Source organism: Zosterops lateralis (genome assembly GCF_965231275.1).
Source record: "Zosterops lateralis genome assembly, contig: HAP1_HAP1_SCAFFOLD_55, whole genome shotgun sequence".
In the NCBI taxonomy this organism is placed as follows: Eukaryota; Metazoa; Chordata; class Aves; order Passeriformes; family Zosteropidae; genus Zosterops; species Zosterops lateralis.
In genome coordinates this window covers 555088-570645 of record NW_028154611.1, presented here as the reverse complement: position 1 = coordinate 570645, position 15558 = coordinate 555088, and the positions used below count along the sequence as shown (strand labels likewise).

Below are 15558 nucleotides of genomic sequence, written 5' to 3'. Positions count from 1 at the left end.
GCCCCTAGCTTCTAATAACCACTTTTAAAAAGATACCTAAACAAAATCAAACTGCACTTACTCCCAACTGCTGAAACATCAAGATTATTTTCCCATGTAAAGAACTATTTCCAAAGAGGGCTAACATCAGTGAGGAATACAGAATTATTCAATAGAAACTGTGAATTTCAAAGTAAAAAACATGTCTTCACCAGACTATTTAGTCCTAGGAAAACATTAAAAACATAACCTTCTACAGATGTCTATACAGAGAAAACATCAATGCGAAAACTAGAGACAGAGGTATATATTTACTTCAAGAACACAATACTAGGATATCAAGTTTTTTTTTTCTTTAAATGCATTTTTTAAAATCCTGCATTTCCAAACACAGAAGTCAATAGGAAAATAATTCCCTGCCAGAAGTCTATTACTCTCCTGAAATGTGGGCAACTACTGTTTTCATCTCTCTGGGTTACCAGAAAATGACATCCTCTATTCAAACTTTTGGCTTTTTAACTGCTCCTGTATTTTCAAAGTGCAAAATTACAGCTATAAAAGATTTAACTAGGGAGATCTATCAATCTCATAATTTCTCAGTCTTTCTCTGTCCAAATACCAGAAGGCCCACGTAACCTGCCCTTGGTTTCTGTTATGCAGATATGTGCAAAAAACAAGACGTGTGGCATTTACAATTATTACACCCACTGACACTTAACTACCTCATATTACTCTGCCTACACAGAGAATAAGAACTGCTGTTCAGAAAAGCAAGCAGGGAAAATATACTGGAGTGAGGCACTCGATTCTTAACAATGATGTGAAACTTGGTTATGACTGAACCATTTCCAGGTGCTGAAAGATCTCTCTTTCTGAGCATGGATGGGGCCAATGCATGAGCAAGACCAGAGAGCCAACAATACAGGGGCACCCATCTACAAAACGTCTGAAGATAAGAGAGAAATGGCTGTTCACTTAGCAGAGATTTTCACAGACTGAAACAACCAATAATGGGTTTATGCCAGTCAGGTTTTCAAGTTTTCCAGGAAATGGATTTTCACTCTTACCTTTAAGTAGGAGTGAAAGAAATAGTCCTTCTGCACTTTTAAACATTGCCTCTGGCGATTGTGTACATTTGAGGCAGCATGTTTGCAGCTGGAGATTAGACACAACTTTGAGGAACTGCTCACAGCCTCCCTTAGGAAAGTTCCAAATAACCTAAGTCTACATCAAGAGCATGGCTGAGGGGAGGAAAAAAGGGCTACCACCTCTCAATTCAGACCAAGAGCAGAACACCTGAAACAGGCCTCCATAGCACCCAGAGCTACATAGCCACAGGCAGACACAGAGGTGCCAGTGCATCCCATGCAAAGATGCAGATTCCTTCTGAAGTCGACTTCAGATGTTCGGCACTGCCCTCTAAAGACATTCATGTCTAGACTTACCCTACAGAGGCTAACTGCTTAACCTAGACTCTTAATACCAAGAATTTAATACCCCCAAAAGGGCACCATTTACAGCATTCCTGCTGCTGGAGCAGGATACAGCTACCTGGTGATGTAGATTAAAATTAAGTTGCTATGTGGGAACTCATCACTTTGAGTGGCATGGGCAGGTAATGGCATGAATCAGAGGAAGAAGCACTTCTTTTCTCAAACCATTCCATTTAAAATTATTCTAGCATATCAAACTTGGGCATGTGAAGACTGTAAAATAAATAAAATTGAACACAGCATCTAATATGGAATGATAGATAACTGATCTCTTAATTAGAAGTGGATTTTTTAAAAAAGTATATATACTCCTGTGACAGCTCTTCAGGATACAATAAATCTTCCACTTACTGTCCCTACATGTGTTTTGTGGTTACTAGTTTAGACAAGATCTTTCAAAATCCAAAGGGGAAAAAAAAGGAAGATTAAAAAAAAAAAAGCCCTCCTCAAACCCAAACTACAAGCCATTTTTTTTTTTTTTTTCATTCAAATCATAATAAAATACAGAAACAAAATGTTATCTTACCTTCCAAATTCCTACTAAGAGTCCTGGACTCAGACTGAAGAGCTGGACAAGCTCATCAGCACCAACTGCGACACTACTTTCAGTCAGGTTGCCAAGAGGGTATTCAGCAATCAAGGAAAATCGACGAGGTCTTTGAAAAGAACATACAGAATGAAGTAAAAAGGCTGTGTCTCCTTATTCATGTAAAAGTTCAGTTTAATTTCATTTTTAACTGTAAAGTCTGACCAGCAGCACATGATGAAAATGGTTTTGAAAGCATTTGCCATGCAGAATCATAAACCATACATTTGAACAACCACAGTGTACTAGCAGGATCTCAACCCCTAACAAGAAAAGAAATAAAAAACACTACGATCTTCTAAAACATGCTTAAAAAAAGAACTTACGTACTTGCCCAATTTTTCAAGATACAGAATTACTTTATAACTTGTTTTTCATACTCTATTGATACTAGATGAAATCACTGAGAAGCAAAATTCAAAGGAAAGTATCAAACTGTACATATAATAAATTAAAAGTATGTGCTACAGGAAGCTTTCCTTTTTTAGATTTTTTTTCTATATTTTACCTATAATTAAAGCCATTAGCTCCAAAAAAATCTTAAATATAAGTTCATGAACACTCTTATTAACTAATGATGCATTTTAAAAAAGGGCAGTAAGTAAGAGTTTGCATTACCTACTCAGAATGAAGAAGTCTTCCTCAAATCCTTTTCAGACTCAGGCTCTTACTATATTCAAAACAGTTCCTAGACTTCCACATAGTATCACTGTAATACCACCTACAATCAAACACTGAACACTGTCTGGGATGGGGCATCCACAACCTCCCTGGACAACCCATTCCAGTGTCACACCACTCTTACAGTAAAACATTTCTTCTTGATCAACATCAACCTTTTCCATCTTTAAGTCAATCAGGCCTGTCCCTGCACTACTGCCTTATAGTCTAAACAATGACATACTGAAATTGGTGAAACCACTGACTTCATCTCTAGTCACAATTTCTAAAACTTGTAACTCTGTGAAATAAACACATCAACTGCCTGCAAGCTTTTTTATTTTCTACATATGAATCATCATCTCGGTAAAACAACTACATTTCCCACATAATTTGACTGCAAGACTTGTTCAGTTAACTTTATACAAAAGGCTTCTCTTGATTTATTTGTTTTATAAGTATATACTCTGCTTATGGTTGAAGAACCAGATGTTTTGTAGGTGACCAATTCCCTCTTTTCAGAGCTCTATGGCCAGGGGCTTTGTGTAAGAAGCAGGCAGCTGACTCTGTACCTACTATACACACAGGCCCAGATGTGGGCAAAACTCCTTGACAGCAACCAAATACCTCAAATAAACACTTTTCATTTATTTTTTAGAATATAATGACAAAAACCACTGTACACATGTAAATTAAAAAACAAGGGACATGCTGTGGACTGTGTGACTTCATATGCATGTACTGAAGACTGCACACATAGTTAAACATCAAGTTCCCTAAATTCATATACACACCTACCAGACAGAAAACAAATTTTAACAACATAGAATACCTGACTGTAGCCACATAAATACTGATTAACTCTTCCAAGCTAAATTTCTCACAATAAAGTCTTCTAGATTTACATTTTTCTTTCATGCTCTAGGGCTTAGATTCAGCTTTCCAAGTCAGGACCTATCAGCCTGCATATCACATGCCAATTAACCTATGAATTAATGCCATAGCTTGCTGGATTATACTATTTCTACTATTCCTCTCTAAAAAGCTCTACCAAAGAGAAGAACATAGAAAGAACTACTGCGGGGAGGCTTTCAAATGAAGGGTTAACTTATTGAATCAAACAAATGTCAGATAGGTCCTACAGACATATTATCAATCAGTTACACCCAAAAAGTCCTCAAAAATCCTATATTAAAACTCACCCATTCTTGCTGGGAGGTCTGTTTTGGTCAGGAAGCAATGGTGTAACTCCAAACAGTTTTAGGGTTGACAGGATGTCCAAGCATGGCCAGTCTGTACCATACCAAAGTATGGTAACAGATGTGTCCTTAAATGATAGTTTTGGATTCTCTACTACATGTTCTTTTCCATTTTTGTCCTTTAGAACAATTATCCAACTCAAGCCAGAGACTCTGTTATTTAGGAATTGAGAGGGGAGAGGAGTGTTTAAAAACAAATTCTCAAAGTGATAAAATTTAAACTATGCTTTCAACAGAATTTTTACATTTCTACTAACTGCGACTCAGTTTCAGTCATTTATAGATTATCATTGTATCATTCCATTATGATATACATTTTATAGCTCTAATTCTATACTACTCCAAGCCATTAATGTTTTGTACATTGTTCTGAAGTAAATCTTTGTGACAAGGCATTGCTTACTTCATAGCTTCTTTGGTTTTACATGGAAGACCTGTGTAAGGATCTAGAAATTTAACGAGTCGCATTACTCTAGTCTTGAAGGCACACGTTTGTTTGAAGATGTATTCTTTCTTCCAGTACCCAGGCTTTTTATCATGTAGAGCAGCACGGCCCAAAGAAACAGCTTCTGTTTGTTTAGACTTCATTTTCCATTTTGGTTGCAAATAATTGGAATAAAGTTTCAGCCAAATTCCACTGAAAATAAAAATAGAATAAAGAGGAGTAAATTTCAAGAATAGTCACTTCATTTTTACATGCACATCTCAGCTACCACTGAGCACAGTGTTAGCAAAAAACCAGTCTTGTCTGTCTTCTCAAAAATATGGGATCCAGGATGAAGCTCTGTGACAGCACAGTCAGTCAGCAAGTAAGTGAAAACTGATAAAGGTTAAGCAGAAATTTTTGAAAATTCCACCCTAAAACAATGATGTGTCCTCCTCATAGAAAATCAGCTAGTGGAAAAAGTGGTTTAATATCTCCTATTCAAGAAAGACCATCTGTAGACTTCAAGTTTCTCAGTTCAGCTGAGGAGGACAATTAGAATCACCTTTGTTTGGTGGTACTAATGTAATTTCAATCCTTTCTGCACTCTCTTTGGAAAAGCCCAGAGAAGACATGACTTTCTGAAGTCAAAGAAATATGTGACTGTAATGATGGGTTCATCTCTTTCATGCCAGGAAAACTATTAGTTCACATTTCAGCCCCTCACACCCCAGTATCTCTAGCACACCCCAGTATCTCTAGGACAATTCACAGAACATTGAGTCCAGGAACCTACAAAAATTCAATCAATAATCTGTGAATATAGGTTGCCAATAAGTTTTCTAATTTTGAAATGCTAGACACACAGTGTACATAACTGCACTGAAGAAAATTACTAGTGAGGGCAACAAATAGTTGAGACATTTTCTACCATTTATCAGCAAGGCTACCAGTTCTCACTTATCCTCAGGCAAACTTACACTAGCATGTATGGTATGGCATCTTCCCTTCTCCTTAAAGTATTCAAGGACTAGATCCATCCCACACTGCCTCCTACCCATCAAAAGCATTCTCAATTCATTAGCTACTGAGAATAACTCCCCACATATTGAGAGCCAGCTCTGGTTATTGATGCAAGCAGACCCAGGAATTTCGCAAAAACCTTCCAGCCTGCTGCTCTGCAGATATAGACAGAATTCCCCACTGCCATTTTTTAAGACAAAAGTGTCTAAAACACACAGACCAATAAGTTACCATAACTGGTAAAGGTGGGTTCACAGTCAACATGAGTTTTCAACCTTCCATTCACCAAAAGCAGAGTGGGAAGGGTAACATAAAGAACAATCCCCATAACTGAAACAAAGTTTTAAAATCCTTCTACTTTAAGACCATAAAGGGTAGCCAAGTTACCAGACAGTATAAAAACATTTCTGATGGAGGGGGAAAGTTCTTTTTTTAACTCCAAAGCAGTTTAGAACTGTCCAGTCATGAAAAAAGGAGAGATGTCCTTAACATAACATCACATGGGGAATTTGAGCTGTGTATCATCCAATTGGTCTTCACCAGCCTAAAACACCCAGTAAAATAACCTCCTATAAAACTTTCCTGATAACTAGAAACTCCTTCCCAAAAAAAGATATCCTTTGATGGAGAGAGATACTCTGCATCTTACTGTATGATGCTGAAAAGACAGGGCTTAGTACTAGGCATTTCCTGCATTTTGAAGTTGCAGGCTCAGGCAATTTAGTTGACTGAAGATAGACTAAGGACAAATACCTACCATGTTCATCCTCACTCTCAGAAACATATTGCATCTTCCTTTCCCAAAACAGTGTTGGGCAAGCAAAGAAATTAGTTCAAGAAACTCAAAAATTCAGCTAGGGCAGGGAGACAGAGAAGAAGATGAAGGAGGACTTGGAATCACAAGTGTTTAGGAAGGTATCACTTCCCCTTCATCCTCAACTTCTGAAGAAGTCAGGGCAGATAAATCAAAAAGGCATCCAACAGGGAAGCACAAGTTTGCCTCTTTCACAGCAGAATACATGCCCTGCCCTTCTTGCCTCAAATTGTTAATACTCATCTCAAGGTCTCTTACTGAACATGACTACAACAAACCAAACAAATCTTCTACTGCTAACTCAGATGCCAGAATCAGACACATCATCATCAGTCATCACTTGACCACAGTGGCAAAGACTTTGCCCTGTGCTCTCACTTCCTCTCACACAAGCACGTTCTGCTGGTGATCAGAATCCTCAGGCCTTCACAGGCAGACCATACCCATGAACTTCCCACACTGCATGGTAGGAAGGCTGGAATATCCCATGCTGTGACAAGGAGGGTACAGAAAGGGAGGGTCATAAACATTTCCTTGTCCTCAATAGTTACACTGGAGAGACATCAGTGCCAAGAACTGTTCAAGTGAACAGCCCAAAGACAAATCACTGCATTAGGCAGCACAGACATAGCACAATGAAAGACTGATGGTCCTGTTGCAACAAGGACAGCTCCCTGTACATCCAGGACACCAGAAATATCCTAAAAACCACAGTCAGATTTGTCACAGAAATATGCAGTGACTCCCATTAAAACTTCTGTTCATTCACTGCAAGATTCAGGGTCTTGAGAAGGTCCAGGAAAATCCATCAGGAAGAAATTACCTGGTCCCCCCTGAACCAGTCAGGCTCCTAGATAAGAGAAACTAACTCTTTCCAAAGTCTCATTTGTGCACGCACACTAATCTCTATTGAGATTAGAAAATGGAAACAGACATTGTCGAGATGGAGACAGATGAATCATCTTCCCCTGGACAGCCACAGTGATTTTATCCTGCTTCACCATCCTGAAGTGGAAAACACATACCAAGATTGGTAATTTGTGTCAACTATGCAATTTTTATCTACCCTCAAAACCTAAATCTGGATTACAGATCTTCCCTTTAAACTCATCAGTTCTAAAGGTATTAATGCCAAGGTAAACCAACTAATTCACCACACAATTTTTAGTAAATAAGGGAGAAATAGATTCATACCTGGTACAGCAACTTCCTATAGAGGAAGACATTTTCTCATTCAAACAACACTAATGCAGTAGAATCCTACAAAGAAAAGGATGCCCAGATCCTAGTTATCACACACCAACCCAAGTCTCTCCTCTTTACCCTTTCACAAAATTATCATGATATTGGTTGGAGCAATTTATGAACTCTGTATAAGCAATCCTTATTAAAAAACGTGTCGGTATTTATCTTTGTCTCTTTTGTTCTCATTTAGACGTCACCAAAGAGTCACAAACAGAGCAACAGATAAAAACCACTAGTGGATCATTTGATTGAATCAATTCCTCTTCAAAAATCTAATGAAAGAATAAAGTATGCAGGACTTCAAAATTGTCAAAGCTACAATTCCATAAAGCTACTGGCAACACACCATTAAGGATCACCTGAACCGAAAAGTTTCTGCAGGTCCATGTGAATACAAATAAATATATAGAAATTTTAAAATTAAAAAAGTGCTAACACCAACATTTCAAAGCACTGGATTTAGTTTTTGCCTCATAACCCCCAATAAACAACAGGCCCTGCACAGCTAGAATTGCATGCAACATGTACTGTACGCTGTGCAGGGCAATTTCAGCAGAGTAACTGCCCAGAGGTGCTCTGGCATCAGAGAAACTGAACTGGAAAGACTCATAATTCAGGTAAACACAACTAGGGCACAAACTGAGATCTTCTCTCTTCCTTACTTGTCATTGGCCAACTCATAGAAGCGTCTATTCACACAACCAAGAGACAGTAGGGACACAGCATCTAAATAGGAAAATATCTTCAGCAGCATTTCTGATGGCATGCTAGAAAAGAAGAGAAAGAGGAATTCTGTTAGACTTGCCTGCAAACTCCAGAAATTACAATGGCAGAGAATTTTAATTTCAAACCAGACAAAAACAGAAGAGGTGGAAAGCAGCAGGTTGTAAACAGATGAAACAAAAAATCACCTAAAGAGTTAAATTGTGGAGTTTGGGCTGTAACTTCACTCTTTGGTATGTGGCATTTGCCTAAAATAATTCATCACAACTTATTCCAGTGGCACAGCACGATTACACAAAAAGTTGTAAGTTTGAGGTTTTATTAGACTTTGTTAACTTTAACTATGTTTGATATGAAACTATCTCATTTAGCTTCAGTTCCTTACTGCTTGTACCATGATTTTAACCACAATTCCACAATCACCAGCATTTGCAAAACTGCAGATACATTCACTCTCCCTTTTGACTGCCGCGTCTGGCCTGAGAACGCACCAGGACAGAAATGTCCTAGTCTAACAGCAAGATCATGCTCTACCTCATCATCATCTCCAAACTGTACGTGCTCAGGGGTCTTGTGCAGTTTTCATTTATGTCAGCAGAAAGATGTGAACTTCAAAGTAAGAGCCAAGTGATATCCTGAAAATGCCAATGTCTCTGCATCTGGAAGGCTGCCTGAAATGCAGGAGCCAGTCTAGGCATGACAAGCAGAACATACCCTGGGATTGAGCCAAAGTGATTTTTGCATTAGCAGACATGAACCTCATACAATTTGAGCAGTAGCTCATAGCTGCAGAGTTTAAAATACACGCATTTTATACTCTTAATTTTTTTGAGCATTGAGTATGGCCACATCAAAATCACTGCTGAAAATAAAAGGTGCTGTGAAAGTCAACACCCCATCTGTGCCTCTTGTCCTTTTACTAAGGGGTTATTTGCAACACTTGTTGATTTATGACACTGTTTCAGAAGCAGAGAGCTTTAAAGGGTAGCACAACAATGCCAATACCTCAATGTTTGTATTAAACTCACAATCTTAGTTACATTGACATAGAAATAACATGCAAAAACTTGCACTGTTATTATGTGAAATAACTCATAAACTCTAAGTCCAAAGCAATTAGTGCACTCATTCCAGAGACAATTTAGAAGTGATACCTTAAAAAGCTGCAAATTAGCTAAAATAATATACTTGATCCAGAATTTTCAACAGCAGTTTTTACAGCTGTATTCTTTCTCCTTTGAAGGAAGCTGATTTTTTTTTCTTTTTTCTCTCACTATCACACCAGTCAGACAGCATAGAGGTGCTGAACTGGCCATCCAATGCAAAACAGAGAAATCACTACACAGTAGTGATCAAATGTATAAAACTAATTGCTTTTTCAGGTAACATAGTCTTAGAATATTTTTTGTAAAAATGTAACTAATTTTCAAAAAGAAAACAACTCATAATTATATTGAAACTACTCTTTCACTGCCAAGCAGGAAGAGAAACATTTACCTTGCAGTAAATATGCAGCAGCCAGTAATTCCTCCCTCCTTTTATCCCAATCCACCATTCTCAGCCTCTCCATACACTAAGATACACTTGATGACAACCAATAACCAAGAGAAACACATGAAGTTTAATTCCAATCTGGCTTTTATTGAAGTAATAAAATAACAATTTTTATTCTCAAGGAACAACACTGCCCATGACTTCCAAAGAAGTTGCTGAAGGCTTCACATGGCTTGGAAAACCTACATAATCCTTATGAACCTAGCAAATAACACAAAGGAGAACCATGCCAGAAAACATTAGAAGGTGAACACAGGATCCCAAAGCAGGCCAGGAAAGAAAATCTTTTCAACTCAGAATATTTGACATAGAAATCTCCAAGATATGAATACAATTACTGCAAGCAGTCAAAAGGCAGTTTACAGGGTGACTTACTCACAGACATACTCACCTCTCAAAGCTCATGTTTCGTTTCAGTTTTCTGGGAGGTGTCAAATACAGACTTTCAATGCCAGCATTTACACTTTCAGAACATTCCCCAGGCCTGGCAGCAAAGGTCCTTAACCTACTTGTAAGAAGGAAAAGCTGTTAACACATATTCACAAAATGAAGAAATACGCATATTGCGCACACCTAGACACAACACTTCAACCAAGGCAGGATGCAGGGAATACACCACGTGGCAATCATTATGATTTGAACAATTACACCCAAGTTAAAATACCTGGCATCAGGAAGATTCAGATTTAAACTCACAGCTGTCAACCCTGTGATTGATCTCTCACAGCAGGCAAAGGCAATAATAGTGTTGCTGCTCCCCCAAATCAGTTTGAATCTGGTAGAGGTTTATTACCCTTAGACAGCTGCACCCCTGTGGCCACTACAGCCAAGCTCCACTGAGGCCCCTGCAGCAAGTCAAACTCACTGATTATTCTTCTGTTTCACAACATTACTCCAGAGACATTTTTGAGCCACTCAACTTTGCTAAGCGATTAAAAGATACCAGATAAAAACAATACGTTGAAACTTCCTCAGAAACTGCTGAGGTTCAAAAAGAATTTGTATCCTTTCAAGCATAAACAAAAAGAAAGGAGATTTAACCCATGAAACAGAGAGCAGCTAACAAGGTCTAAGGGATGTCTAGGTGTTAGACAGACAAATTACTTGTCGGTAGAATTGCTTTAGTAAGGTTTATGGTTTGACACGCTTCAAAGATTTCAGATGTAGTGAGAGGTTAACAAAGCTTGGGAAGAAGGATGACCACTGAGAGTGGACACAAAGAATGCAGAATTTACAGGCCAGAGGGATACCTGGAACAACTCCCAAGATAAGGAAGAAACTATTAAAGCCAACTCAGCAATTGTGCTGAAATCAGCTACAGCTTCCAGAAATGTGAGACTGCCACCACTGACTCAAAAAAGAGAAAGACTGAGCATGCAAACTAATCAGCATGAGAAGCAAGAGAATTGTTAACCAACAGAAGATAGAAAATTAATTAATAAGAGAATTATGTAGCTTGTAGCCAAGGAACTAATTCCTTCCTTTGCTAAATGCCACCCAGCACTGTGCAGAACTGTAAATACATCAAATAACTCCATGTCTGGATTGGTCTCTTGCACACCATGGTGAAAGAACCTGCTCTGGCAACATTTCCACATCACAGTTGGGATAGAAAAGGAAGAAACTTTGCATATTTCTAACACAAATTCTTACAATCCAACTGCTCACAGATTTTTCCAAGTTTTCTGATAGAAAGGTCTTTGTCAGCTGTAATTGCAAACAAATCCTATCATTAATCCACAGAGAAAGATGGGGACAGAGTTTCAATCTTAAACCAAATCCTTACACTTCATACCCTCGGATGCCACTGAACAAGCAGAGCTCCCCATTCACTGCATTACTGACGCTTTAAATTGCCAGCAGATTTCCAACACCTGGTCAAACCAGCTCGGGGTTTCTAGGCAACCAATCCATATGGGGGGGAAATAGCTAATTTTGAAGTATATGGTTATCATATACATTTAATAAGTTCTTGATTTAAGATTGATTTATGCTTAAAGAAAAAAAAAATCAAAATAAATTAACAGCGCTGGCCTACATTGTCAACTGTGCTATGTAAAACAAAACAAAAATATCCAAGACACTTTACTAAGAATTGTTACAAGCTTAACAAAAAGACATGCACATTTGAGCTTGGGTGCTAACCAACTACATTAACAACTACAAAAAAGTAGTCTTGTAATAAATACAATCTGGAGATCAAACAAAGGGTTTTACTAATGTATCATTATCAAAAACACTTAGATGATGAGGCCCTAAACACTTAGATGATGAAGCAGTAACAAACTGCTGTTAAAGGGATTTAGAGACACAAGTTGTGTTCAACAGCAGCAGAGCCATCACTTCTGTATGTTCCAGGGCAGCACATCCCAGGCTATTCTGCCCTAAATCCATGCTGAAAGCAGAGAGTTTGGGCATACTCTCTAGGGATGCAATTTCACAAACTCCAGGCACAGAAATAATTCAGATACGAAGCTGGATTCTGGATTTTAAAATAAGCTACCTTGGACAAGCATAAACTGCACAGACTGTCCTTCTTGCTCATTTTAACCACTAACCTCTCCCTTCTTCACTCCAGGGAGAAATATCTGAGGGAAGAAACACTTTGCCCATGGGTGCCTTGAAAACTTTAATGTAATAGCTATTGTTTTTGTAAGCTTCAATTTTAAAAAAAATCTGCTGAACTTTTGTATTCGCCAAAACAAAAATATTCTCAAGGTGTGAAGAAACAAACAGCAACCGAATCCATAAATTACTTTTCAAGTACTGCGTGTGCTAAGATTTTAAATTAGCATTAACAAAATGCTTTTAGGTTGCATTGACACAGTTTGGGCAGATTAGCCTAAGATGAAAGTCAATGACAGCTGTTACACCCCCTCTTTAGAGACTTCTAGAACTGAGATGATCTTACTCAAGAGGCACAACTTCAATTGCTTTTTCATTAGCTTTCAACCTGTGGGGCTCACTTTTCCAGTATTTTCATTTTCATACCCTATAATACTTGCAATGTGCCTTGGTTTTTTGATGGTCAGCAAACAATTGTCTTCTGAGAAACATTTCAAATGATGTACACAAAGTTTTAAGTAGTGAAAAAACGTGTCTCCTCCACCTCTGTAAGCGTATGCAGGGAAAAAGAAAAATTACAATGATGTTTTGGATGGGTTGGTTGTGGGTTTTTTTTTTTCCTTCAGCTGTCTATTTCAATTTAATTTTTAAAGGGTGGATATTACCCCAATCCATTAGCAGGTTGAAAAAAGGCAAAAAAACCCACCCAAAAAACAGCAGGGGGAATGAAACTGCTATGAAACCTAAGGCTGTAGAAATGGGTTAGCAGAAAAATCTGTTTTCTCAACTTTGCCTCTAAGACTGATGCTTTAAAATTTTGAAAGCCTACCCTGTACTGTAAGAATTATGGTAATCACACCTTCCACAGCGAAACCCTCCTATTTATCACAAAACCCAAACTACCCTGGACGTATAAAGCAGCCACTAAACTAACTTTGTGGGTACCCATTACAGCATCTCCTCCAAGCTGAAGGACACAGAAGTTTAGGCTCCCCAGGCAGGAAAAAAAGTGTTAACCCCAGGCCTCTGTGCACCTGGCAACACCAGCGTTCTCCACTGCAAGGCGTCCACTGGGCCAGGAGAGGAGAGTACCATGCCCACAGCCCTCGCCACGAAGACTCGAGAGCTGGAAACCAGAGCCGTGCAACACGTGAAATAAGTTTTTCAGAGGAGCAATGGGAGCTGAGGGAAAACAATTAAACCCCCCTCCCCGTTAAAGGTGAAGAAGGCCGAGCGGGCGGCCCCGGGCCGGCAGAGCCCACGGTTACCTGCCCCGGCCCGTCGCCATGGCCGCTCCAGCACGGGACAGCGCCGGCCTCGCACCGCCCGCGGGGAGGGCAGGGAAGGAACAAGGGCAGCCACCCCCCGGGGCACGCCCTGGGGCGGGGTGGGCCGGAACGGCGGCGCCCGGAGCGCTGGCTGAGGGCGGGCGGGGCCGAGGCGGGGCCGAGCGGGGCCGGGAGCGCTGGCTGAGGGCGGGCGGGGCTGGAGCGGGGCCGGGCGGGCACGGGGGAGGCGGTAACGGGGACGGCGGAGGTGCCTGAGCCTCGCCCCGGCTCCACGGCGAGCTCCGAGCTCTCGGGCACTGTGGGCTCGGGTCTCAGAATCACATAATTAATTAGGCTGGAAAATACCTCTGAGATTACTTTACAATTTATGACCAAACACCACCACGGCAGTTAGACCACAGCACTAAGTGCAGATTCCAGTCTTTCCTTAAACACCTCCAGACCCGGTGGCTCCACCACCTCCCTGAGCAGCCCATTCCAATGTCTAATTGCCTTTTCTGTGAAGAAATTCTTCCTAATATCCAACCCAGACCTCCCTAGTACAGCTTGAGGCCATTTCCTCTTGGAGAACAGGCCGAGTCCCACCTTCAGGCATTTGTGCAGAGTGATCAAGTCCCCCTGAGCCTCCTGTTCTCCAGGCTAAACATCCCCAGCTCCCTCGGCCACTCCTCAGACTTGTGCTCCAGACTCTTCACCAGCTCCACTGCCTTTCCCTGGACACACTCCAGCAACTCAATGTCCTTCTTAAATCGAGGGTGTCAAAACCGAACACAGTACTCTCAGTGGTGTGGCCTCAACAGTGCCTGATAAAAATAAAATGTTTATCCTACAATGTAACAGTGGAAAGCCACCTCAGTGGCACGTGGCACCTTTCCTCCCAGACCACCTTAAAAACGGAGAACCCGTTCCCATCAAGGAACTCTCAGGCGCCGCGCCCCCACCCCGGGTCAGAGATGGGGCGAGGGAGCCGCAGCGGAGCCGCCCGCCTCAGTGGAGCTCCAGCCGCGGAGCAGTCGGCCGTCTGGCACGGGGAGGTTCCGACCCCCGCCGCCGCCGCCGGAGCGGAAAGGAGCCGGCCGCTTTCCCCCCCCCAGGCTCAGCACAAAGAGTTCCAGCCGAAGAGCAGCCTGACTGCAGCCGCTCCCCGTGCCGGAGCGGAGAAAAGAGCCCCGGCCGCCCCGTCTGCCCGCAGTTGCCATGCTCCCCGTACGAGCCGCCCGCAGCCGCCACGCGGTCAGCCGCCTCGGCCAGATGAAGCGTCCCCGAGCTGGCCGGACCGCTGCCCCGCTTCAAGAGAAAAACCCCACACCCGCCACGTTCCACCTCCCACCGCACAAGCCCCGGTCCAAACCCCCACAACGTTGCCGCCGCTGTGAAGCAGCGTGAGACCGAAACGCCATTGCTGCGGCAAAGACTACCACGTGGCCGCAAAGAGCTTCAAGTGCCCGCCCCGGTGATCCCGCATGCAAATTAAAGACTCCAAAAGAGTCTCGGGATGAAATCTGACATAAAAAAACCCTTATCAAATAAAAACCAAGTAAAATTAAAACAGATAAGAACTAATACTCAGCCGTGTGGACCCTGAGGAATCAGAAGAGCTAATTTCTCCGGTTTTGCTTACTAGCCGTAAGTTAAAAAGACCAAACCGGAGATGAGACCACAGGAGAAAACAAAGAACTGTCAGGACTCTGGGGTTGCTCCCCAGGCGAGGGCCAGTCCTCCAGCTCTGTTGAATTGCATGCAGCAGAGCTGATAAAGCCCTCCTCCTCCACGGCGACCAAACCCCTCGGGCAAATATCAATAAGAGCTGATTAATAAAGGCGTTTATGGAGATTAGTATTTTCTCCGCCCATTTTTATTCATAACAACTGGGGGCTCGTCCGGGATTGGCCACGCCCAGAAGAGGACCGAGACGGGAAGGCGCCGCCCACCTTGGACCTCCTG

General features: G+C 41.3%; 1 protein-coding gene across 1 annotated transcript in view; it reads right to left on the bottom strand.

The window, feature by feature from the left end:
- LOC310923447 (F-box only protein 15-like) overlaps positions 1 to 14125 on the bottom strand; it is a gene marked incomplete at its 3' end in the record, with an annotated part of 33427 nt that extends 19302 nt beyond the window's left edge. The window contains exons 1-6 of the mRNA XM_083885447.1: positions 13594 to 14125; positions 10152 to 10265; positions 8146 to 8250; positions 4381 to 4614; positions 3921 to 4130; positions 1999 to 2128 (exon numbers count right to left, since the gene is read on the bottom strand). Of these exons, the coding sequence (XP_083741573.1) occupies positions 1999 to 2128; positions 3921 to 4130; positions 4381 to 4614; positions 8146 to 8250; positions 10152 to 10265; positions 13594 to 13613 (813 nt within the window). The 5' untranslated portion in view covers positions 13614 to 14125. The remainder of the gene's footprint in view (positions 1 to 1998; positions 2129 to 3920; positions 4131 to 4380; positions 4615 to 8145; positions 8251 to 10151; positions 10266 to 13593) is intronic.
- Positions 14126 to 15558: the final 1433 nt, after the last annotated feature.